The sequence below is a fragment of the Schistocerca piceifrons genome, chromosome 1 (genome assembly GCF_021461385.2).
Source record: "Schistocerca piceifrons isolate TAMUIC-IGC-003096 chromosome 1, iqSchPice1.1, whole genome shotgun sequence".
Lineage (NCBI taxonomy): Eukaryota > Metazoa > Arthropoda > Insecta > Orthoptera > Acrididae > Schistocerca > Schistocerca piceifrons.
In genome coordinates this window covers 848,230,215-848,257,133 of record NC_060138.1, presented here as the reverse complement: position 1 = coordinate 848,257,133, position 26,919 = coordinate 848,230,215, and the positions used below count along the sequence as shown (strand labels likewise).

General features: G+C 40.6%; 1 protein-coding gene across 1 annotated transcript; it reads left to right on the top strand.

Annotated features, from left to right (window-relative positions):
- Positions 1 to 245: 245 nt before the first annotated feature.
- Positions 246 to 26,872, top strand: LOC124775872 (glutathione S-transferase theta-1-like). Its single transcript, XM_047250709.1, has 4 exons — positions 246 to 357; positions 19,477 to 19,564; positions 19,652 to 19,802; positions 26,858 to 26,872. The coding sequence occupies exons 1-4, from the start codon at positions 246 to 248 to the stop codon at positions 26,870 to 26,872; spliced, it is 366 nt and encodes a 121-aa protein (XP_047106665.1).
- The last annotated feature ends 47 nt before the right edge of the window (positions 26,873 to 26,919 follow it).

The window sequence follows — 26,919 nt, the reverse complement described above, 5'->3', positions numbered from 1 at the left end:
TAAAATGAAGATGCTTGCCAGGTATTGTTATGTTTTGGACTGGTCAACAATAAAAGGCTTCAACTTCAGCCAAGTAAAATATTTGTTACGACAAACAGAACAGCTCCATAACATCTCAAGTTGTTTTTGTAATTTTTGCAGCAGTGGTGTTCTCTGTAACTAATGAAACATTTTTTTTTTTTTTTTAATTTTAGGATCACTGGTATCTATACATTTACGTGTACTGACAAAGGAGAAGTTTCAATATGTCACTGAAAGTTTACTATGATTTGATTTCACAACCATCAAGAGCACTTCTCTTGTTTTTGTTGACAAATGACATTCCTTTTGAGGCACAAGAGGTGAAACTCCTCCAAGGTTAGTATTCTAGAAATATGTAACATTATTGCATAGAAACTGGGATGGAATGGCAGAACGAATAACACCTGATTGGAAGATCTACTGAACAAGTGAAAAACATATTAGAAATGAAATATTCTTGTGTTTATTTAGGAGACTGTTAGAAAGGAATGCACTTTTTTGTCACTGTCAGATCTTCTCAGCAAATGAAATGTGTGCTTTCATTTGTCAAATTTCCATAGTCTGACATGTAGGCATAGTGGTTGTAGAACTGATATTTTTAACTTGAGAATATTCATAGTTATTCAATGTACAAGGTATTCCATAGGTGTGGAAGCACCTCTCCAAACCAAAATAAGAGGATAAACAGAGTATGACATGTGAGAGGAAGAAAACATCTGAGGACATGTCATCGTCCGCAGCTTGTGGTTGTGTGGTAGCGATCTCGCTTCCCGTGCCCGATTTCTAGGGGACTGATGACCATAGATGTTAAGTTCCATAGTTCTCAGAGCCACTTGAACCATTTTTGAGGACATGTCATCAACATGGTGGCCATTTGGAAGCTGCCATCTTGAATGCAACTCATAATTTTCAAATGGAAAGAGGGTCAGGTGATACATCTGACAGACAGAGAATTATTTGAGAGAGATAACGTTTTCATTTGAGCATAACTTTATTCATTTTTGAGTTATGATTGACATTTCTCCCATGTAGGTGATGTGAAAGTTGACAGCAGTAACACAAATCGAACACTGTCCTGATTTCAGGAGAGAGCTGCACCATTGTTATCACAGAGGATTTCAACCACTGTCATCCAGACAGACTTTCCATTACATGTGGTGCAGAGCTGAATCTTTTTGTGAACTTCTGTGAAACTCTCTGTACCAAACAAATTGCTTCAAAGATGCTATACATGAAGAAACATTATCTGCTTTCCTGGCATTGTTCAGGAAGGATCCAGAGCATAGACTTGCTGCATCTTACAGGAAAATGGGGTCGGTCATACATCAATAATGAGAATTTTGACCACATATAAATGGTACCTTTACAGAATTCAACTGTTACAATATCTCACAGAGGATGATCTAGACCATCAGGTTAACTTTGCTTACATAACCTGGACAAAGGCCATCGTTTTCCCTGTGATGTACTATTTGCAGATGGAGCTAATTTCTACATGATCATAGAGGCAAATAAAAAGAGTAACAGATACTGGTCAGATGTCAGCCCTTGGGATGAATCCACCAAAGATAGTGTGCTGAAAGTGTTGGTTTGGTGTGGAATATGAAGTTTTTATATTGTTGGGCTCATCTTGATTCAGCTTACAGTAACAGCAGCCCATTATCTGCAGTTATTAAACGAATATGTGCAGCTGTCACTATTGACTAAAACAGGACATCTCCCACTTTCTTTCAGCATGATGGTGCCTCAGCTTATTATGAGCAAGCTGTCTGGGTATATCCAGTTCCCCTAGAGATGGGTAGGTCACAGAGACCCAATGGAGTGGTCACCCACATGTAAATCCATTAGAGTTCTATCTGTGGGGATAAGTGAAGGCAGTTCTGTAAGTGGTGAAGTTTAATAACTTTGCACACCTCAGGTAATGGATGATTGTTTATGCTTAGTCTCACATTCTGGTACAAGAGGAACGGATGAAACAGTTAAAAATCATCTTACCACTTGCTGGACAACATATTAAGCACTTTCTTAGCCTTTGTTTTATACCAAATTTGCCTTCTACACAAAATGCAACATAGTATGAGAAGGAATAAAGCTATGCTCAAATGAAAGACACCATTGGTTTACTTGTGAAATTCTCTATCAGCTTGATTTACCAAATGACTCACTTCCCATATGAAAATTATGAATTGGATCCAATATGGTGGCTTCTAAAATGGCTGCCATGTTGGTAACATAGCCTTACAGGTGTTACCCCACTCCCATCTCATACAACTTTACTTTAAATTTTTATATACCGACCTCTTTTTGTCTAAGAAAAGTAGTTCCACAGATGTAGGCCACCCAGTAGGTTTAAGATTAGTAGATATTTGTGACAGTCATAACAGCTTCAAAGTGAGAAAATGTTGTGCTAAAATGGCAAATTTAATACACTCAAAAATGAAACACTGCCCATGCAAATCAGAGATAATGGATGTCACCAGACGGGTTGTGAATGGTAGTGTCTGTTCTTAGATGGACTCGAGCACATATTTTATACAACTGAGGTAGCAACATTGCACTAATTTTCAGTCATAAAATACATTTCCTAACAAAAAAAGTGAAGTGTCCAGAAGAGGAGAAGAAAATACAATTAAGCTTCACAGCTGGGGAGAGTATGTGATATTATTGCAGTATTACAAAATAAAATTTACAAAGAACTTGGCACTTTTGAGTTCACTTATCAGTGTGCCATTTTCCCCCTATAGCTTCGATGCATAAACTGATTCAGCTGGGGAGACTGTCATAAAGCCATTCTATCTCTTCTGAGGCAAGATGGTACACAACTGTTGTAATTGGTCCTTGATATCCCATTTACTGACACAGGGGAGGAATTGATAGCTGAGGCAGTCCCACACATGAGCTATCAGGGAGAGATCTGGGGATCTCACTAGCCATAGGAGTACCTCAACATCACACAGGCAGTGCCATGTGTAGATGAGCAGTGTCCTGTTGATAAGTGGCACCACAATACTGTCACATGAGAGGTAACACATGAGGATGCAATGTGTCCATGACATACCATTATGCCATCAGAGTTCCCTCAAACACTACTAGCCATGACATGAAGTTATACCCAATGGCTCTCCATTTCGTGATGCCAGGACTAAGACTGCTGTGCCTCTCAAAAACAGTTGAAAAATAAGACCTTCTCTCCAGGTCACTGTTGACCCAGTGGCAATGGTCACCCACAGTATGGCAGAACTGTGATTCATTGCTGAACAAAATATGATGGCATTTGTCAGCAGTCCATGCTTCCTGGTCACAGTGTCACTCTAAATGCAGCCTTTGACGTTGTGGTGTTAATGGAGCCTATGCATAGGATGGTAATTCTCTAGTCCATCTGCAGCTAGTCCATTACTTGTTAATGGATGATGGAGCAGATCTGAAGGGGTTTTGATGGGCTGGGCACACAACTGATGATCCTCCCTTTTGTGGTCAGATATGGTTGATTGGAACCTTGGTGAGAGATATCCCTGCTCTCACTTTCCCATGCTGTCCAACACTGGGCCACTGTCATAGCTGAATGCCCCAGAAATCTGGATATTGCATGATTTGAGAAGTTGGCACAAAAGAAGACCCACAGTGACGCTCCTTGTAAATTCTGTCAGTTGCTGATAATATTGTCTCACACGAATATGTGGCACCTCTGTGTCCTTCATTGACAACACAACATCTGACACTGTTCACTCCCCTTATGTAACCTACCAGGTCTAGTAACACCACCAGATATAAACAACTATAATGCAATCTGGTGGTTCTTCTGCTTGTCAGAGAGAATTGAAATTCTAATCATTTTCATAGCCCCTGATAGTGTGTAAATGTACAAATTTACATTGTCATCTGACCATGTCTTCTTGGTGCTTTACTATTTTTGTCAGGCAGCATAAATAGACTTCAAGTTATTAAAATAAAATTGCATGCAGTCTTTGCAATGAGGAAAAATGTTCTTCAGACAAGACATTTGTCAGGGATCATTGCAGGTATGAGGAGACAGGTTAGGGAGAAAAATCTCATAATTCAAACAACGCTGTTTTTCACAATAAGAGAGATTGAGAACTAGGAACTGGTGTAATAAATGGAGGATGCAAGACTTTTTGTCATGTTTTTGTTTGCTGTTTATTGTGTAAGGGTAATAAAAAAACTGCAGCTACCAGAAGAATGAGGATTTTTTTAATGCATTTCATTATTCTCTGGTAGAGTATCATCTAGATGCCAAAATATACTGTAGTACTGCTTTAATGTTTGTTTATTATACAGAGTGAATGTGAATTACACTGACAAAAATTTGGATGTCATTAAGCGATATTTTCTGAGTATTTTGGTACAAGGATGCAAGGTCTCTGGTGACTCATTGAAGAGTAATAATGTAATTATGGTTTATTTACTTTGTTGCCCTATTTACCTTTGTTTTTGTGAAAACACCTTCACAACAATGAAAAATATAGTAATAGGCAATTTCCAAAAGCAAAAACATAAAACATAGAGTTATGGGAAACGGAAATACAGATAACTGTATACACAACCAACTGTTCCCATAAATGTCTATACATACATATATTTCAGCACAAAGAAAGATACATGTGTACACCGTACAAGGTACAAAGGCTGACTGGAGCATTAACAGGTTGGCTCATCAGAGCAGTTAGAGTTCAAAGATCACGCTTTATGTGGTCAATACAACCTATCGACGCCACCCCCCCTCCTCGTAGCATGGAGTACGGCCTGTGAGACCTGAGGGAGGGGAGGTCGTATGGGTTTCGGCTTCGGAGTGAGTAGTGTGAGGCAGCAGGCGCATGACTGGATGCTCCATCTCAGTCAGGGCAGCATGTGAAGGCACAGTGACAGGCTGCAGGTCCACATAATAATCAGACAGCCAGCAGGAGCGGACAATGCATCGGCCGGAGGTGTGGGGAGGGGTGCGACTGTGCCTGCCCCTAATGCAGATCGAGCCATCTGAGGAGATCTCTTGATGGATCACACTCTCGGGGGAGGGACAGGTTATGCACTATCTTGACATCTAGTTCCTCATTGAGTGTCAGGTCTGCAGTGTCTGTAAGGAGCATGAGCACACGGTCATCAAAAGCGACAATTGACATGTCGTCGACGTGGTTAGGTGGTACATTGCAGTGCAAGTTGAAAGTCGGGGAGCAAATCTCGCCAGTAGATGAAACGTCATAACCTGCGCATGGGGTTGATGACGACATGCTTGGGAAACCCATAAACTGCTGTGACGAATCATCAGAAGGAGAAGGCCCTACCATGGGATGAGCCAACTCATTACCGGTCTCAGCAATGGAAAATTCTGGATGTTCTGACTGGGACGGCAGAGGGGAGTCGGAGTCCACAAAAGCAGGCTTGAGCCTGTGTAGTGAAATGGTCTGCGGGCAATCTTCAACCATAATGTCGAATGTCATCTCGCTCCTCTGGAGTACTTCAAAGGGGCCGAGGTATGGGGGTTGCAGGGTTGTCTAACAGAATGGTCCCTGAGCATCACGTGGGAGCATATGTTGAGTGTGGTTGGCACGTAACTGACCGGCAGGGAATGGCTAACAGGCGAGTGTAGCTGTGCGTGTCTAAAGTAGGTGCGCATTCTACTAATAAAGTCTGGGGAGGTGGGGAAATCCTTGGGTGCTTAAGGCAGGATAAGTTCTCCAGGTAGAACCAGGTTCTCGCTGAAAATGAATTCGGAGATGATTCCCTGTAAGTCAGGTTTAAAGGTCAATGGAGACTGAGTGACACCCAAGGAAGTGCCTTACAGCAGAGGCAGTCATGGCAACTGAGTGCTGTTTTAAGGGTGCGGTGCAGTTGTTCCACTAAACTGTTGCTTTGCAGGTGGTAGGCTGTTGTATGAATTTTTTTAATACCGCAAAGGTTACATAGAATCATGAAAAGTGCAGACTCGAATTGTCGTCCCTGGTCGGTGGTGATGGTGGACGGGCAACCAAACCTAGCGATCCATGATGAGACGAATCCCTTGGCCACGGTTTCTGCTGTGATGTTGGGTAAAGGAACAGCTTCCACCCAATGAGACATGTGGTCGATTGTGGAGAGGATATATCTGTGGCCCGCTGACAGTAGCAGAGGGCCGATAAGGTCTATATGTACATGACGAAAACATCCTTGCAGAATGTCAAATTTGCCAAGGGGGGAAGAGGTGTGGCATCCGATTTTGTTGCATTGGCAGGAAATGCAGCTGTGTGCCCAGGTTTGACAGTCCTACTTAACATTTTTCCAAACAAAACACATGGTGACGTGGCATGTGGTGGCGCAGACGCAAGGGGGGGCGAGATTATGCAAGCCATCATAGGCTTGTCGGCACAACGTGGGAGGGATTAACAGCCACAGAGTGCCAGTAGAAGAGTTGTTCAAAATGCCGGGGAACTTGGCTTTGGTAAACACAAACGATGTCTGAGGATCCGTGAGGAGAGCTTGAGATTCCTCGTCAGAGGCCTGGAGAGTGTCGAGATTGGATAAATTGACGATGTGTGAGACAGTATTGATATGCGAAAACAAATCAGTGGGGATGTTTTCTGTGCCTTTGATGTAGCGTACGTCTGTAGTCAATTGAGAGACCAGGTCGAAGTGGTGGAAACGCCGAGGTGGTGGGTCCTCGGGAGGGTTGCAGAAGGCATCCGCCAGTGGTTTGTGGTCAGTAAGGATGAAGAAAGAATGGCCCTCGATGTCAGAGTGAAAGTATTTGACTGCTTCATGGACTGCCAGAAGTTCTCTATCAAAAGCGGAATATTTCTTCTTTGCTGTAGTCAGTTTTTTAGGGAAGAAATGAAGGGGTGAAACTGTCGCCTTTGCGTTGCTCTAACACTGCCCTGAGCACAATGTCAATGGCGTCCGTAGTGATGAACAACTCGGCAGATGGATCGGGCTGGGTGACTACCACAGCATGAGTCAACACTGTCTTTAGGGCCCTGAAGGCCTCTAGCATAGGTTCAGTCCAACGGACTGGCTTAAGGCCCGAAGTCTGTTTGCCAGACAGCGATTCCGTCACCAGGTCTGCACGTTGGCGGCAGAAGGTAAATGTTGGCGGTAGTAATTTGTAGTACCCAGGAAACGTCGGAGTTTTTTGTACGTAGCTGGGTGTGGCAATGACGTGATAGCCTGCACGTGGGATTTGGGGCACTGTATTCCACCTGCGGAGACGGTGTAGCCCAGAAATGTAACAGAGGGCTGGCGCAATTGGAATTTATCTTTGTTGACCTCGACACCATTGGAGTTCAAGGTCTGGAGGACCTGGGATAAATGATCTTCGTGGTCCTCAGTCGACTTGCTGAAAATCAGGATGTCATCCAGGTATGCAAACCAGAACTCGAACTGTTGTAAGATTGAGTCAATGAAACATTGCCACATTTGTGCTGCATTCTTTAAACCAAATGGCATGAAGTTGTATTGGAACAAACCGAGCGGCGTGATGATCACTCTTTGGAATGTCTTCTGGCATTATGGGGATCTGGTGATAGGCACGTTTACAGTCAATCATACTGAAGATTGTGGTGCTCGATAACATGGGTGAAATTATTTATGTTCAGCACTGGGTAATTGTCCATGACGGTATGAGCGTTTAAGCATCTGTAATCACCACACATTCAAAAAGAACCGTCATGTTTGGTGACGAGGTGAATCGGTGATGACCAATTCCCGTCGGATGGCTGTAGAATGCCTGACTCCAGAAGTTCAATAATTTGCTGCCGGGCTGCACGCAGGTTAATGGGGTTGAGGCATCTAACCTTGTGCCTAATAGGAGGGCCGGCAGTGGTAGTTATCTTGTGTGTCATTCTGTCAGTGATGAAAGAGACTGAGAATTGCACACGAGGCTGAGTAATGTCCTGACGTGAAGTTTTAGGATGAGAGGGGCGTAATGAGGTGTAGCCGTTAGCACGAGTGGGAAAAGGCAGCGTGAAAGTCACATGCCTATTACGTGAGCGTGGCGTGCACTTGTATGGAGATGTCAGTTGCATGCACAGCACGGAGTGGATGGGGGCGCACAGTGACTGTCTGTTGTTAGCTTTGCCTTGAGTAACCGGCGCGTGCGAGAGAGGCATTGGCGTCGTGCAGGGAACAGCGATGGCTGCCGAATCACGTGGTTGGCATGCGAGAGAGGGGGAATGTTTACCAACACCTGGGGTGGCTGCCTGTGCAGTGGGCGTGCTTCCATCGCACTTGCAACTGTCATTAGAAGCACTGTTTGAAACACATGGCACTGCACGTAGCAGGCATGTGGTGGGTGCAGAGATCACTGAATGCAAATCGTCAAATGCAATGAATGTTTTTGAACTAACCTGCTGAGTGTCCATGCTGGTGTCTGCTGATGAAAGTCAATTGGGTGAAGGAACTGTGGATTGCAGTTGCAGCAGCAAGGTACGAGCTGCGGTGAGATCATCGAAAGTGTGAGCAATGCGTTATTTCAACTTGTCATTTTGCCGACGGATTTGCGCCGCTTCGTCGTACTCTGACAGTAGATTATTGGTGCAGGTCACAATTTGGCCATGGGGTTGGAGCACTCATGAACCAAATCACATGTTGCAACAGAAACGGAATGACCATCAGAAGTGCCTGAGCACGGTATCTGAGTGTCAGAAGGGTGGTGTAGCACTGAACCCTGGACTATGTTCGGGGAGAGTTTGTAATGGGACAAGAAATCCGTACCGAGAATTGGTTCGTCAATGTCAGCGATGTAAAAAGTCCAAGGGAAATGTAGAGAAGGAGATAGATGCACCATAACTTTAGCAGAGCTGACAGATTGTATTGTTGATTCATTGACAGCACATAGAAGCAACTTCGTCAGTGAAAAAATGGGAGAAGCCAATGATGTAGGTATGATGGACATGTCAGTGCCTGTGTCAACTAGGAAAAGAAGCCACGATGAAATGTCAGTCATGTATAAACAACTGCTCGGCTGAGAGAATGAGTGGATGGAGTGCAATGTTTGAAGACACCTCTGAAGTTCCCCACAGGACTCAGTGTCTTTTAGATCCTGCATACGGCATCTGGGTGCTGGCAAGGTAATCTGCACTTCTTGGCCTCATCCCTGAATGTCTTGTGGTACCAACAGTATGGATGAGCCGGATGTGGTGGTGGCGGTGATTGTGACAGCGGAGGAGGTTTGTCCTCGTCGATCTGTACTGGAATGTCAACTGGGACCTATGGTGCGTGTGCGATTCTTGAGTGCTTGGAAAGGGGAGAGAGTGAACGAGTACTGCCCGGTGGTGTAGATGGCGTGGAGGCAGAACAAGCCCTGCCTCTGCCTGCAGACAGCCAGTAAACAGGCAGCATAGTGCTCACCAGCAGTGGGAGGTGTACTGGTTGATTTTGTCGCAGTAGTGCATACAGCTGACATGCGATGTGAAGGCGAGAGCCGATAGACTCGAAGGAGTGTGGTAGCAGGTGTATCTGCAGGTCGGTAGGTAACTTGGCAGACCATACTGCCCACAGGGTAACGTCTGGTATCATGTGTTAACTCATGAGTAGCCGAAGGCGGCACCAGTGTTCTGACGGAGTGTGGGCCCCCAGGTGTTCCTCGTAAAGGATTTTCATTATTAATTCCTGTGGTGAGCAGGTAAGTCAGTCCAATATTGTCTTCTTGGCAAACTTATATTTTTGCGGCGGTGGTGGCGAAAGAAGGAGGTCACAAATGAAATCTGAGTGGTCACGGAGGTGCGTGACAAGACATGGAAATTTATAGCTGTCGTCGGTCACCTGATATAATTCAAAAAGGTGCTCCACAAGCGCGTACCATGAAACGGGGTTGTCCTCGTATACAGGAGGTAGCGTCAGCAGATGGCCGGGGGGGACGGGGGGGGGGGGGGGGGGCAGTGGCTTTGGGCTTTGGCGTATCTTGGAAGGCCTGCTGTCCCCTGATAGGATAGGCTGTCCTGCAGTAACCCAGCACTACTGGCATGGGCGTGTTACTAGCAAACACGTCCTGAACAACGGCCAGTTGCAATGTCCATGATGAGTCACAGAAGCACGACATGGCGGGCACCCTCCACCTTAGAAATGACGCGGAAGGCCGGCGCGGCAGGTGCAGACGGTAGTGCAGAAGGAGCGTGTGGCTGTATGGTCGGAATTGGGGCCCCCCGTGAGTGGGGGGGGGGGATGGTTTGGTACTTGGTGAGGCAACAGCGAGAGTTTTCTGTGCACATCAGGAATGCACCCCATGTGGTAGGACCATAAATCACTGGTGCACCCCATGTGGTAGGACCATAAATCATTGGTGAAACCTGCTGGTGGTCACATTGACATGGTACAATGTTCCTGGATGGCAAAGTGCTGTCGGGTGTGCTGGATCTGGTGGTTGAGCCTGGCAAACTTGATGTACTGGCATAGCTTGATAGCAGTTGACTGGGTGGGTGTGCATTTTGCATGAATGGCGGCGCTGCACACAGCACTACTGGAACTGACCTTGTGGCACATAGAGGATCAAAACACGTGTGTGAATTTGGGTCCCTTTGAACACTACACGAGCGATCGACTGTTACACAATTCTGGAAATCATCCACCTCACCTTTCACATGTTGGTGTGCACAGTCCGGTGACACGAAACATGAGTCCATTGTTTGAGGTAACTGTGTAACACTCGGCTGTTGTAGAGCTGAAAAGTTTGAGGTTAACTTTGTTGGAGATCGTGAATCACTGTCCGTTAATGGCAAAACAGCCATTGGCAGGGGATTGGATTGGCCTGGTAGTAGTAATTGAGCCTCCCAATCCTCGTATAAAATGTTGGGTGAGGCATCCATGGGGTCGAACATAAAACCTGTTAATTCCACACAGCCAGCGCAGAAGTCGTGGAAGACGTAGAAACTTTGGGGTCACAAATATGGGAAATGGGAATACAGATAACGGTATATGCAACAAACTGTTCCCATAAATGTCTATACATACATATATTTCAGCACAAAGAAAGATACACGTGTACACTGTACAAGGTACAGATGCTGTTTGGAACATTAACATGGCAGTTCGTCAGAGCAGTTAGAGTTCAAAAATCATGCTTTACATGGTCGATGTGACCTATTGATGCCACAGAATAGTGCAACAACCCTCTGATGCAAAAGCCTGCTCAGCATAGTGTCATTGTGCCACTCTTCCACTGCTTTCAATGAACCCACATACACTGAGATGCCAAAATTGTGTTGGGACTTCCTTCTGCCCAGGCGCAGTACAGCAACTCAATGTGGCATGGACTAAACAAGCCCCCTGCAGAAATATTAAGCCAGGCTGCCCCTTTAGCCACCCATAATTGTAGAAATGTTGCCAGTATAGAATTTTGTGCGCAAACTGACCTCTTGATTACGTCCCATAAATGTTCGATGGGCTTCATGTCAGGCAATCTGGGTGGCCATATCATTGGCTTAGATTGTCCAGAATGCTCTTCAAACCAATTGCAAACAATTGTGGCCCATTAACATTGTGCATTGTCATCCATAATAATGCCATTTTTGTTTGGAAACGTGAAGTCCATGAATGGCTGCAAATGGTCTCCAAGTAGCTGAACACAGCCCACACCATTATGAAGCCACCAGAAGCTTAGAAAAGAACCTTGTTGACAACTTGGGACCATGATTTCAGGGGTCTGTGCCACAGCCAAAACCCATCATCTGCACTTAACAACTGAAATTGGGACTCAACTGACCAGGCCATGGTCTTACAATCATCTGGGGTGCAAGCAATATGGTCATAAGCCCAGGAGAGGGGCTACAGGTGATGCCATGTTGGTAGCAAAGGTACAAGCATCAGTTGTCAGCTGCCATAGCCAGTTAATGACAAATTTCACTGCAATGTCTTAATAAATATGTTTGTCAAGTCCCACAACAAGTCTGTGATTATTTCATGCAGTGTTACTTGTTTCTGATCACAGAAAACTCTTCACCAACACCACTGGCTTCGGTCATTAGGCAAAGGCCATTGGCCACTTTGTTGTCCATGGTGAGAGGTAATGCCTGAAATTTGGTATTTTCGACATGCTCTTGACACTGTGGATCCTGGAATATTTAATCCCTAACGATTTCCAAAATGGAATGTCCCATGCATCTAGCTCCAACATGAATCACCTGAGTACAAAATGATGTTAATTCCTGTCGTGTGCCCATAATCACATCAGAAACATTTTCACGTGAATCATCTGCGTACAAATGACAGCTCCACCATGCACTGCCCTTTTATACTTTGTGTATCAATACTACTGCCATCTGTATATGTGCCTATCACTATCAGTACTTTTGTCACATCAGTGCATATCAACCAACTGTTCCTCAGTAAACCTATCCACACAGCTGTGTATCACTGTTAACTTACAATTAATACTGACAAGAACCAACCAAGCCATTCTGAGCTTGAGGGCAGAAAGTAACGAGGGCATTACTGTTGTCAACAGCAAGTATCTTGTTTTCAAACAATACACGCGCCACATATTGTTAAAATTTGCTCTGTTGTGTAGATATTTTCAGTGTATTCCTGATACAGAGATAGATGGGGGCTAGAAATCAAATGAAAAGTAATTACTCTGTATTAAGCCACTGGAGACTGTAGATCATTATACCAAAATACTCAGAAAATGTCCCTAAACAAAATCCAAAATGTAATTTGGTTTAGTTCTGGTTCAGCCTGTGATTTACATGTTTATAGTTTTAACAGTTCTATTTTCACCACATGTACCAGTTCTTGTGAATATGTAGCCTCACATAAGACAGATTTTTATTCCTACCACAACAGGGCGGGCCCCTGCATTCTGTCTTGTATAAATGAAGCTATCAAGGCTTTAACAATGTATGTATCAGTAGGAACCTTGAATAATTAGTACAGTTGAAATTATGATTCAAACTATTGTGGTATCATTTACAACATAATATGGTTGGAAATATGAAACAATAGCAAAATTTCAGTAAATATGCAAAAATTTTCACTTATTTGACATTGGAGATATTGAAACAGTAAATAAGTAGCAGCCATTAAGAGAGACGATTCGTTATTTCATTCTAAATATTTAATTTCCTATGTACAGTATCTGCCAATGTCTCTCAGAGTTCCATTTGATTTTATCTCAGTAATGGTGTCCACGGCACAGAAAACTGTTGGCTTCAAATGCTAATGTCATCAGTAAGTGAAATATTGGTAGTTCCTTCCCTTTATTGTGTATAATTTCTTTTACAGTTATCTGGGGTTGACATAACCCATCACTTTATCCATTTGATACATTTAATATCTTCTGATGAGATCAATATTATTACTGCATACTATAAATTACCTCTTGGACTTGCAGACACATTTTACAATGTGCCATGCGGAGTGGCTGCATGGGTTGAGGTGCCACGTCATGGATTGCACGGCCCCTCCTGTTGGAGGTTCGAGTCGTCCCTCTGGCAAAGATGTGTGTGTTGTTCTTAGCATAAGTTAGTTTAAGTAGTAAGTAAGTCTAGGGATTGATGACCTCAGCAGTTTGGTCCCTTAGGAATTCACACCCATTTGAACTTTTTTACAGTGCTGCGTTGTGCCATATCTTATGAAAAGCAGCATGCAGGTATTCTCATCCAGCAAGTGATTGATTAAAGACTATGTTTATGCACTACAGCAGCAAGTGTCATAATGTGGCTGTTGCTCAGCGATTTCTGCACGGTGTGACCTGTCTTTACGTCACACAGTGAGGTACTAGGGACACAAACATTAGACTCTCCATTAAGCTTAGCTCCACGTCCACATTAATATGCAGACACTGGAACAAATAACTTGCTTGAAGCTGGTGGTAACTGCTGCAAATAGTGATGGCACAATCCTATCCCCAGGTATGAATGTAACACACACATCAGATGGTGGGAACGACACGCCAACTGCGACAATGAAACATGGAGAGAGAACTAATAGAAACTGTTGATGACATTCTTGCAGACTTCCAAGCTGAATTAAAACAAAAAAGCATAACCCCAACAATCACAGTACCTTTTAGACAAAAAATTTGGTCACTTGCTCTTGTTCAGGTCAAACTTGCAGGTAACAATGCAGAATTAAGAGTGGAAAATGAAAGACTAAGAAAGGAACTTGCAATAGCCAATGCTCATATGTATCATTCAGAATTGCCAAAATACAAGCATAAATCAAGGCACTCAAGGAAGAGAATTACAAACTCTGAAAGGAAATACTGAATGTTCCAACATATGCTGCTGTAGGTTCTACTCCTAGTGTCACAAAACTGAAAAATGAAATGGCTAGTAAACTTGAGAAAGTAAAGGCAGACAAAACAGTGTTCTGTTTTTTAAGCCAACAAACAATCAGGACACAAGGGCAAAGTGATTAATCCATGTCAGGATAAAATCAAAATAAAGGGGATCAGATCAACAAGAAACACAATGATTATCAAAATGGAGATGAAGACAGACGCCATGAAAATCGTAGAGAAAACATCGCAGCTAAAGGACATCAAATGCAAAGAAGATAAAAAAAACAGACCACTAGTGACCATATACAACGTCCCCATGTCCATTTTCGACAAGGATTTCATAGAGAAACTGTACGAGGTTAACCTCAGTGAGGATGTCACCAGAGAAATGGTTGATGAAGAAGTGAAGCTTAAGTTTAAAACAGCCCCAGAGAACAAGTGTACGGTGAACAACAGTATTGAGGTTAGCCCTCAAATATGGTACGTCCTTATGCAATGATAATGGATATACATCAATTTCAAAGCACTTAGAATAAATAACTTCATAAGGGTTCAGAAATGCTACATTTGCCATGACTTAGGGCACCAAGTTAAGTGCTGTAGGCAAGATGCAGCAATCTGCTACAAATGTGTCAAACTGGGACACTACCAAACCAATTGTACTGAAAAGGCGGTTGGTTACATACCATGTATGTACAGACACTGTACTTGTAATAAAGCTGGCAGTCCAGAATGCCCCACATACAAACAGTTACTTGAAACACTGATCACTAACACAGACTACACTTACCAAAACTATGTCTACTAAGACCACTACCTGTCAAGAGACCCTTCATTCCACATATCACAACAGTGCATACAAAGACATTCACCACTGGGAACACAAGTCTCCAGCTACTAGGGTGAGGTCAGGGCGCCACGCAATTGCACAGCAGCAACAAATGGGCTTCCTCCTGGAGACATTCGATGATACTGAAATTCTCCTGTCATCGGTTTCCAGTGACATGGTTCAGCATCATTACTTACAGGCAACGGAACACATAGCCAGGCACCTAAAATGTGAAATGTATCTATGGGCTACCATGTACACATGCTTATTGTTAAGAACAGAAGAATTAGAAACAGCATTAGTAAAGATTGTAGAAAGCATATACATCACAAACAAGAACAATACGAAATTAATGATGAAATGTGCACCAACAACTACACATCTCATGAAACTTGACAGACACACAAGGATACAACCAAAATGCAGACATAGGAAAAAGCACTATGACAGAACACAGACATGACACACAGAAACACAACAGGGTCTACAACATCGAAAAGTGCAAAACCTATATTGAACCAGTGATGCTCATTTCAGGGGGGTTCATGAACATAAATAACACAGTACAAAATATCATAATGCATGATGATGAACTGCATGGAAGGAAAAAAAGTGAAAACTTGAGGATTCCAAAAGAATGCAAACAGACAACTCAGTACAACTTCAACCAAATAAGCTCAAACGTAAACATGAATACAACAAAAAACAGGAAATACAGACACCTGCAACACAATCACAGCCTGAGCAGACAGTGAGGGAATCTCAGACCCATACAAAGAACATGGGACTTGGAGAATAGACAACATTTTAATTCTGGAAGAAACTATATGCCTTTAGGGGCTAGAAAACAGTGGCACCTTCCAAACATCACTGCGACTTGTGACTAAAATTGGCAACTCAAAAGGTGCCACAATTTGGTATCTGACATTTCAGTCGAAGTGTTCATACGCTTCTCGATAACAGATTCGGTGACCGATGGATTGGTAGAGGCGGACCAATTCCATGGCCTCCATGCTCTCCTGACCTCAACCCTCTTGACTTTCATTTATGGGGGCATTTGAAAGCTCTTGTCTACGCAACCCCGGTACCAAATGTAGAGACTCTTCGTGCTCGTATTGTGGACGGCTGTGATACAATACGCCATTTTCCAGGGCTGCATCAGCGCATCGGAGATTCCATGCGACGGAGGTGGATGCATGTATCCTCGCTAATGGAGGACATTTTGAACATTTCCTGTAACAAAGTGTTTGAAGTCATGCTGGTACGTTCTGTTGCTGTGTGTTTCCATTCCATGATTAATGTGATTTGCAGAGAAATAATAAAATGAGCTCTAACATGGAAAGTAAGCATTTCCGGACACATGTCCACATAACGTATTTTCTTTCTTTGTGTGTGAGGAATGTTTCCTGAAAGTTTGGCCATACCTTTTTGTAACACCCTGTATATTCTAGAAAATGTGTCCATAACTGTGAAGGGCATTTCATATGCCTCTGGCATTAACCTCAAGCAATAATTCACTCTCTGTTGAAATTAGACCAGAAAACTTCATTTTAATATTGACATTATCCAGATCCAAGAAGCTGCAAATTTTCTACAGGGAACTGGCAGCTGATTTTCTTCTAGAGCTGAAGTTTCCATGTGTTAAGATTTTAAAATTAAGTTCGCTTTGCACAGAATTCATCCTAAATAACATGCAGTGATATCTCACTCATCTCTACCATCTATCAATAATTTGTTCTTTTTTTCTTCTTTTTTTAGTTATACAATTAGTCACACTCTGTGTAACTTTCAGCTTAGGCTTTGCAGTCTGGCCTCAGTGGACCATGAGCTGGCCCTTTTGACCTGTTGGCCTGGCAATGTGGATGCAGCCCACTGGGCCAGAGACAATGGGATAGCAGAACAGTCTTCCAGCCTATCAGATTGCCACTCCAGTGCACTATACATTTTGCTCACAGTATTAACCACTACAGCCCTTCTAATGTGCTAAGGGATGCCTTGCATGTGTCTGTATTGTCCTAAACTTATGGGGAGAAAATATGACTCATTAATATTTTGTGGACTGATAAGGGATATTTTCTTGTTGATAATCAGCCCTGCTGAGCTAAAATTTCTTTTTGCCAATGCACTTATTGAGTGGACTATTAGCATAGTTAGTGCTGATGTGAAGAGCCTCAGAAACTTTTTGTTGCGGACTCCCCACCATACCAGCAACTACACTGGATCCCCATTTTCAGAGTATCCTGTTCTAAGTAAAGTGAAATTTCATCTTATACTGCTGCTCGTCCTCTTGTAAGGGTCCTCTAGTTCATCTACCCATTCCCAAATCTGATTGTCTTTGTTTTCACTGAAACTGAAAGTAATTTATAAAGTAAAAAATACTGTTTTTGTATTTCCAGGTGTTTGCAACAATTAATTTACAGAGAATGACTAAATAAACAGAGGCAAACAGTAAATTAAAAGACAGAGAGCAAGGGAGAAGTTTGAGATTGGGTGGGAGGGAGAGAAAAATTTCAACAAATGGAGAGACACTGAGAAACAGAAGAAAAGGTTGGAAAATGAGTAAGAGAAGAGGACACAGAGAGGCAGATATTTGCTTGCACTGATGCTAGAACACCACACTGACAGCACATTTAAGTTGCACATTCCTCTAATGCATCAGACAAGCTATACTCAGTACTGTGCACTTCCTTCTTTCTTCTGTCTTCAAATTTGTATGATTTTGAATGTTTGAGCACTCAAATATTGAAACCAGATGCTCTTCACAAATCTCTACTTCCTCTTTCAGGGATGATTCTGCTCTTCACTTGAGAGCTATGATGTCTGTCTCAAATGGACAATAAGACATTAATAATGATGTCCTTTGGCATCAATGAATGCACATGAACAATGAATTCATTTGGATATCTTCCGAGTATACTTTTTTCAATGATGCATTGTGGTTCCTGAAAGGGTGCAATGAGCAAGCATATTGTAGTACCTTGTTAAAATAAAATGAAGTGTTGAGTGCTTCTTTGCTTGAAGCTCATTAGTAATATCTTGAAACTTCAATAGGAGGCCTTAACTCTCATTTCAGCATGTGACTGTTGAGGTACTGGAGTCGCTTGTGGCCCAGAGAGATGTTGACTGACACTACTATAGCATAACCAAATACGGGTTACACCAGCATGAGGTAGAGAAGGACTCCAGGCTGTGCTGGCAGTGAGGATGATGGATTCCAGCCATTGTGCTGCTGTTGCTTGAACATGGTCTATGTGAGAGCTCCACATAAGGTGCCTGTTTGAAGTTACACCAGAAAATTTGGCTGTCTTCATCGATGGGAGAGGGATGCCCTGACTTGTGTCTGCTGGTGTCTTCTGGGATCAATTCCCTGCAAAGGGCATTCACTTTTGTCATAGGGGCATTAAAGGACAGGCACTATTTCGTCCATATTGGGTGGTGGTGTTGCATGTCCACTGGAGACAGCATCCACTGGAGGTGCCCAGCACTCATGCCATGTGAGCACCACTCGTACTGTCAGCAAAACAGCATGGTGCTCATTCTGGACTCAAATATTCCCAGTACTGGTTGTTGATTCCGTTGTAAAGGGTTCTGCTGTTCACATCATGCTGATTACATATCTTGTAAAGTATGGTATATAAATAAATATTCAGTACACTGCATTCATGAATTACAAATTATTTTATTTGAAAATGGAAGTCATTGATGTTTTAAGTCATGAGATGGCAATAAAACTTATATCAGTAGGTAAATGTTGCAAGCATCACCTTGAGGTTTTATAAATGGTTTTAAGATACAGAGTTTGAACATTCATTCAAACTTCTGGCAACCTTTGCCCAATTAATTGAAATAACTATAGAGCTGGATAAATGCAGGGCTTTATAGACAGATACAAAATGAAATCTAGCAAAGGCAACAGGCTGGCCCAGTGAGTAGCCTCAGCATGTAACCCACTGGGCTGGAAAAGCATCAGGCCATTGGGGCATGTTAAGACAGCATGGCTGTGTATCACTCCAGATTGACCCCTCTCAGCAGTTTTACACCAACTGCCTTTCCATTTCTTGATTGTCTCGTTTAGGTACAAAAAAATTTAGCTGTTAAAAATTTAGCTGTTGTGGCTAATGTTGGGAGCTTTTGTTTTGCAGTGTTTTTCATCACAAGACAGATAATCCTTCCATATGTTGGGAAATATAACTGTTTTTCTTTTTATTGTTGTTGTACATCTCACCTTTCATTCTTATTTTCTTGTTTGTAATTTTTCTGTTCAGTTTCCACATATTTGTTAGCATTTTAAAATCAAATGTTTACAATACAACTCTTTAAAATATGGGGATTTAAATTTATTTGAAAAAAAAAATCCTTTGGTACATCCATAGTTTTATCATATCTACAGGCATAATTAAAATTTTCTGTTGAAACTTTCTGATAGGTGAGCAATTTGGTGAAGAATTTTCAAAACTGAATCCTATGAAAAAGGTTCCTATGATCATAGATGGAGATTTCACATTGACTGAAAGGTAACACACAGTAAATTCTGGGCTTTGGCACCATAACTTTGCTGCCAACAGCAACTCATTTAGACTGTGAATGGATTTTTGTTTCAGCGTAGGAATTTTAAGATACTTGAGCCGGGAGAGAAATGTTCCTGACCATTGGTATCCTGCTGACAGCAAAAGACAGGCAAGAGTTGATGAATATCTGGAGTGGCAACACACAAATACAAGGAGTCACTGTTCACTGTATTTTACTAGCAAGGTTAGTAAGACAAGTGATATGTGCACTTTAGTAATGTTGTAGTTCATGTATTTACAATGTTCTACATCCTGTTTGTCCTTTTTTTTAGTGAAAGAACTTCTGAAGAATATAGAGGTTGATGTACAAGTCTACATTTTTAAAGCTAAGTTGGTAGTGGTGGTGGTGGTGGTGGTGGTGATTAGAGGTTTTAGGTGCTAAATTTCATGGTCATCAGTGCTTGTTTAAAACTAATGATGAGCATTTAATCATCTATAGGTGCACTAATGGTAGGACACAAAGATGCTGTACCTACTATAATACAAGTCCAGTGTAAATCAAATCAAAGACACCAAGGTGATCACTGGGCAACCTCTCACCTAAAACATAACGTTCGCTTGCAGCTTTAGAACTTAGTTAAAGAAAACAGCATAATAATGGAAAAAATAAATAACACACACACAAAAGAGGAAAAGGGGTCATAGCAAGCAATAAAATACTAGATTTATTCAAGGAAAATAGCCCAAAATGGCACTCTTTCAACTGTGCTTGATCTTAGTTGAAAAACTGCTAGTTCATACTACAGTAACAGGCTTACAGGTCATCAAAGCAGCATTACAAAACACCAAAGACCTCAGCAGGTGGAACAACTATACTATACTTTAAAAAACAAAATTCTGTTTAAAATTTGACAGGAAACAGTCTAGAATGAATATCATGAAAAATACAAACATGCTAAGAATATGGGAAAACAGTTGCAATATCGAAAGATAAAGCTGACAGGATTCTTGTGAATATCTAGAACATGCAAGATTTGAAAATAATAATAGCAACAATTTCAGAACAACTAAATACATAAAGAATGAGGAGGACATGTTATCTTACAATCAGATAAAGCTATACATAGGCAATGGTATGGCTATTACAAACAGTGACACAAGAAAGAATTCTGGATTAGACTAGAAGTCAAGTTTTACATTAGCAGATGGAGACAATCACTGCATGCTATTTATGTAACCTGTACTTCACTGCTCTTCCACTTACACTACTCAGCAGCCATGTTGCCTGATATGTGAAACAAAACATTTAAGGAACTTTACGTAGAGCATTATCAGCTATCTATAACCTGGAAAAGTAAATACTTACTGATTAGGAACATCAGAATAGTGGAATTTACATCCCCAAGTTGAAACGTCCAGAAAAATTGTGGAAGGAGTGGCTAATAAGGTATTCTTTTAGTTTGTCCTGCCCAATGTCTAACCACAATTTGATACAGGCTTTTGTGCTACAATATAGAACACCATTCTAAATCATAGACAGCGACATAAAGTCTACACGGAAATTAGTTTTGTGGTTACAAATTTCACAATTCATCCTAAACCCACTCTTGCTATTAATTACAATTACCATTAGGGAGAGCATGAACTGCCACTTGAAAGAACCTCAAGGTTTTTTTTCATGCGGCTTCTGCAAGAATACGGCTATGAACTTTGTACAATATTCTTACTGCATTCTGCTGTAGAATTAATAAATCTTGACCTTCGCTACATTACCCCAGCAGATTATACTATTTATTTATTTGAATTCCATAGATCTATATTGTGATGAATCACAAGGATGTGGAATGAGTCAGGTTTACATTATTACATAGGTACAATAAACTGTCTACAATAAAATAATGTACACTATTGAGAATATTTTAGGGTACAAAAAGAAAAGTATGTACATTTATAAATTGACCATCATATATCAGAAAGACAAATAATGGTTAGCACATTAGAGATAGAGTCTCAAAACATAAATAGAAATTGCAATACTAGTTTACAAAAACAATCATTGATTAATCTTCATATTCTCATCAAGAGAGTAAAATGACTTAGCCATGGATATTTTCTTAATTTAGATTTAAATGTAGATGGGTCATTAATGTGGACTTTAATATCTGACAGAAGATAATTGAAAACTTTTTTAGCAGAATAGTGAACACCTTTTGTGCAAGACTTGGATGTTTTATAGCCCTATGTAAATCATTTTTAGACCTTGTATTGTGATGATGGTATGCACTATTAGATGTTAAGAGAGAGTGATTATTATAGCCAAATTCCATCAGAGAAAATAAGTATTGAGAAGTGGTCATTAATATTCAGAGCTTATGGAACTGGTTTCTGCAAGAACATCTTGGGTGAATGACACTCATGATTCTAAGTGCTCTCTTTTTCACAAAAGAGATTATTTGGCTAAAAGTTGTTTACCCAAAAAAAATATCGTATGATATGACAGTATATTACAAAGACAGTACTGACTGAAACTACTTAAGCAACCATTGTGCAGCTTAACTCAGTAAGAGTGATTTCTATAAGCAAAGCAGGCAGAATTGAGGTTTTTGGTTTATGTTCTGTGTGCTGGCATCAGCTCAATTTATCATGCATTCATATGAGTTGGAACTTCATATATGGAGTCTCATCCAGTGTGTGCTAGTTGGATCATTACTTCTGATTCATGTCATTTTTATTTGTGTGTAACTGCAAAATATGAGTCATTGTATGATTAAGAGTTAAGCTATTTGCTGTCAACCAATTGTAAGACTGAGCCATCTCTCTCAGCTGTGTCTGGCACAGATATTGTATCATCAAGCAACACAGTTTTTGAAGACTCCTCCAATGTCCCAGTCATTTAAATAAGCCAAGAATGGGAGTGGACTTAGCACCTGAACGTTGTGGAACACCATTTTTTATGTTTCTCACACTGAATTTAGTATTATTCCTGTTATATGATTTGACATGACTCTTTTTCTGTTGTAATGATTCCATCCATGTAAAATTTTCCAAGTTTCTATAGTAGAATTTTATGATGTTCAGGGTGAAAGAACTAGACAAAAGTCAGACAAAGTCAGAATATTTAGCACTGAAGGATGTGCAGATCAGGTCTTGCAAGATCCAGGATGATGAGCTGAAATCGGTCTGAAAATTTAAATACCTGGGGTCATACATACAGAGGGATGGAGGACTGGAAAGCGAGATACAACACCGAATAAATTGTGGTTGGAACAACTGGAGGAAAATGAGTGGAGTGTTGTGTGACAAGAAAGTGAGTATTGGGTTGAAAGGGAAAGTGTACAAGTCAGTGGTAAGGCCTGCTATGGTATATGGGGCAGAGACATGGACAATCACAGTAGCCCAGGAAAGGAAGATGGAAGTGGTGGAAATGAGGATGCTGAGGTGGATGTGTGGGGTAACAAGGAAGGACAGGATTAGAAATGAATTTGTTAGAAGAGCTGTGAAAGTAGGACCGATGGGGAAAAAGATACAAGAGAGCAGACTAGGGTGGTACGGACACTTACAGAGAAAAGGGGAAGAGTATATCGGAAACAGAGTTGAAGATATAAAGATTGAAGGAGCGAGAAGGAGAGGAAGACCGAAGATGAGGTGGAACGATAAGATATCTGGGGACCTAAGGGAGAAAGGATGGAAGAAGGAAGAGGCAATGGATAGAGAACTATGGAGGAGAATGATGCAGAAGAGCAACGCCGACCCTACGTGACGTGGGACAAGCTGATGATAAAGAAGAAGAAGAAGAAGAAGAAGAAGAAGAAGAAGGGTGAAAGAACTAGACAAGATCACAGAAAACACCAACAGGGTAATTTTTCTTTTTTATCGCTACCAAAGCTGAATACATTGCTTTTTTAGTAGAGAAGCTCTTATGGAAGCCAGACTGAGCTGTTAAAGGTGAAACCATTTCCTGTAAGCTACCTTCTGAAATATTTTTCGTAACATGGGAAGGAGGGAGATTAGTATATAGTTAGAGGTCATCTGTTTTCTCAATTTTTACAAATTGGGCTCACTGCTGCATACTTCATCTTTCATGAAATAAAACTTTACTTGTCAACTGTCTGATATCTTGTGGTGGAGTAAGTGTTGCCTATGTAAGTAATTTTTAGTTACCTGCTTTCAGTTACAGTTAGGCAGAATTATTTGAATTTAGTGCCCAACAACTTGACTTTAACATCATATGTCTCACTGCTACTGTCATCTGGGAATTTAGTACCAGCTGCATTACATACGTTGTTCATTTCATGCCTAATAATGCACCAAACGGCCTTTGCTTTGTTTTAAGAATTTTAAATTTTTTGTACATAATACAAAGTTTTGCTTTTTTGATGACAGTGAAGAATTTTGCATGCTGTTTGTAGTGCAACAAATGTCCAACTTTTAGCATTTTTCATTTTTGAGTCCTTTTCTACAACGCATTACACATATGTAACATTGAGATTCAAGGTAATGGTATTGGCATGGGTACGATAAATGTATAATCATAGTTTTGCATTCTGAATCAGATTATTACAAAAACTCATATAATAATGTAACAAGAATTGTATTTACATACATTTCTTTTAGTAGTGGAATCTTCTGAAGCAGTTTCTGTCTTTGTTCAAGCACAGAAAAATTTTGAATTTTGGCATTGAACAAAAGTGTTCTGTTTCCTGCAAAATTTTGCACCTTCCTCTTGTGTTATTCCACTGAGGAAAGTGGTCAATGTTGCTCTTCTGGCATTCTAGCACTGGAGTTACTGCAGTAGCTGGTTTCTTGAATTTTTTGGAGATATCTTCAGTGCTTGAATTTTAATTTTTCAGCAGACATCAATGCACTTGCAACATTAGCTTGAAACAGTCTGAGAGAAACATGTTTTTCAGGCAGGACCTTGCAGTCTTCTCTGTATTTCTGCCAGCTATTGACAATAGCTATTGTTACTGTGTGCCAGAAGGTATACAAATACCATCTTCTGGATTTTATGGGATATTTGTACAGTGATGTCAACATATCATAAAGATCTACTCCTCCCATATTACAATTGTACATTAGAACAATGTTTGGTCTTGAGACAAGAATATGTTCTTTATTAGTCCTATCCCATCTTTTTGCCATGTCCTTTGGCTCTACACCTGTTAGCAAAGATAACAATGTAATGCATTTGTTATCATACCATTTCACAACGATGAACTTTATTTTTATTTTTTTTATTTATTGTATTTTTTTTTTGCATGGAGACACCAACTGGTGTCTTTTGCAAACGTCATAGCATTTTTTTACAAGTTTAGTACAGTCATACATACATATGTGATTACATATACATGATACAAATGTACCATTGTACCTAATAAGGCACAATATTGGGTGTTACATTGAACCTATTATAAATATTCAGATTTTACACAACTCATATATATATATGTCGGCAGCACAACCCCATCTCTCTATCCCGTAATTAATCTGTGAAAAATGGTTCCATAATAAATTGTTTTTAATGTCTGATGTGGAACTACTTTTGATAACTGGCTGATTAGATGTAATGAATTGCTGATTTTATTGCATATATATATATATATATATATATATATATATATATATATATATATATATATATATATATATATATATATATATATATATATATATATATATATAAAAATAAACACACACACACAATATTTTATTTTAGTTTAATATTAATATTCACTTAAAGAATATAAACACTTGTTAATCAAGAAATATTTCAGTTTCACTTTGAATAAGTTCCCTTTGTGGCACCTTATAGAGCTCGGTAATCTGTTGTACCATATTTGACCACTAATGCATGGACTATGGTCTGTTGTTTTCAATTTTGTTCTTTATCTGTAGCAGCAGTCTTTATTTCTTGTGTTATAGGCATGCATATCAGAGCACTTTGTTGCTTTGTTTTGATGTGTCACAAAAAATATAATTAATTTGTAACGATACAGTGAGTAGACTGTGAGGTATTTATGATGGACAAAGATTTCCCTGCATGAATCTCTATACCCTAATCCATGGATAATTCTGATTGCTCTTTTCTGTAGGGTTAATATTCTGTTCATATGTATGTCGGCAGCACAACCCCATCTCTCTATCCCATAATTAATCTGTGCAAAAATGGTTCCATAATAAATTGTTTTTAATGTCTGATGTGGAACTACTTTTGATAACTGGCTGATTAGATGTAATGAATTGCTGATTTTATTGCATAAAAATTTGTTATGTTTGTGATAGCCTTCTTGTTGTGCCTATCTGCAACTCAGCATTTCTGCTATATGGTGATTTGCAAATATCCTTGTCATAATGTTGTTATTTTAAAAATCCATTATTTTTTGGGCCCTTTTCCATTCTTCAAACATTTAATAGTTTTGCATAGTTTATCTAGCATTAGTTCTGAAATGTAATTATTTTTATTAGTGGCCTCCTGTATTTCTGAGTCATCTCTTGAACTATACAAACATTTAAAGAAATCTTGGAAAGCTTGTAATACAATTTTTCTCTATGTTGTCAATTACTGTCCCACCTGCCATCTTAACTGATGAAATGTGACATTTACTCAACAAATTACTATTTTATATTTTCATACTTTTATTATTTTCAGTTGTTTTTTAACCAAATTTTCATTGTATCTTCTGAACAGTTTTGTTTAATTCAGCACATTCTAGCATTTTTGTATTAGTGTTTGCTTGAAATTCTCACCTTTTCATAAATAGTTGTCACATTTCATGTGAGATTTTTGTTTTCTTTGCTCTCTTTGTACCTACAATGTCTTCCGCAGTTTAAGTAAATACACTTAGCCCACTTTTCCTCTGCCCTTCCTCTCCACCCAGTCCACTCCTCCATGTCATTGTGCAGTGCATGCAACCCCCTGCCTGTAGTCAGAACAAGCTCACTAATCCATGTGCCAGCTGCCTCTCGCTCTCAACTGCCAGCCACCTTTGGCCAACCCTCCCTCCAAGACCCAGCCTTCTCCTACCACCCTCCCCCCCCCCCCTTACTCCACACAATACAATGCCTTAAGCAAGTGGAGCTACATTGATTGCACAATGTAGTCAGCCAAGCTACCAAAGTTCTCTGTCTTGTTTATGTGTCAATCAAGGGCTCATTGCTTCAGCTGTTCAGTGAGTTGTTGCCTTTACTGCTTAAATCATTAGATTTTGCACAGTCGCCCTTAATGCTATAGGCAGTGAAAGGGAATATAAGGTGCAGTCTCAAATAAGTATTAAATGAAAACTTTTGTTATTGCTTCAGCTGAATATATCTTGAATAGCTCACTGGGTGACGACACCTCTGGAATGAAGCACATATTCTTA

Bases quoted from the DNA above. Each gene is read 5' to 3' on its own strand.
- LOC124775872 (XM_047250709.1), top strand. From the start codon at position 246: ATGTCACTGAAAGTTTACTATGATTTGATTTCACAACCATCAAGAGCA. The intron at 358-19,476 runs GTTAGTATTCTA...ACTTTCTGATAG, and splicing joins AGAGGTGAAACTCCTCCAAG to GTGAGCAATTTGGTGAAGAA. The intron at 19,565-19,651 runs GTAACACACAGT...TTTTTGTTTCAG, and splicing joins GATTTCACATTGACTGAAAG to CGTAGGAATTTTAAGATACT.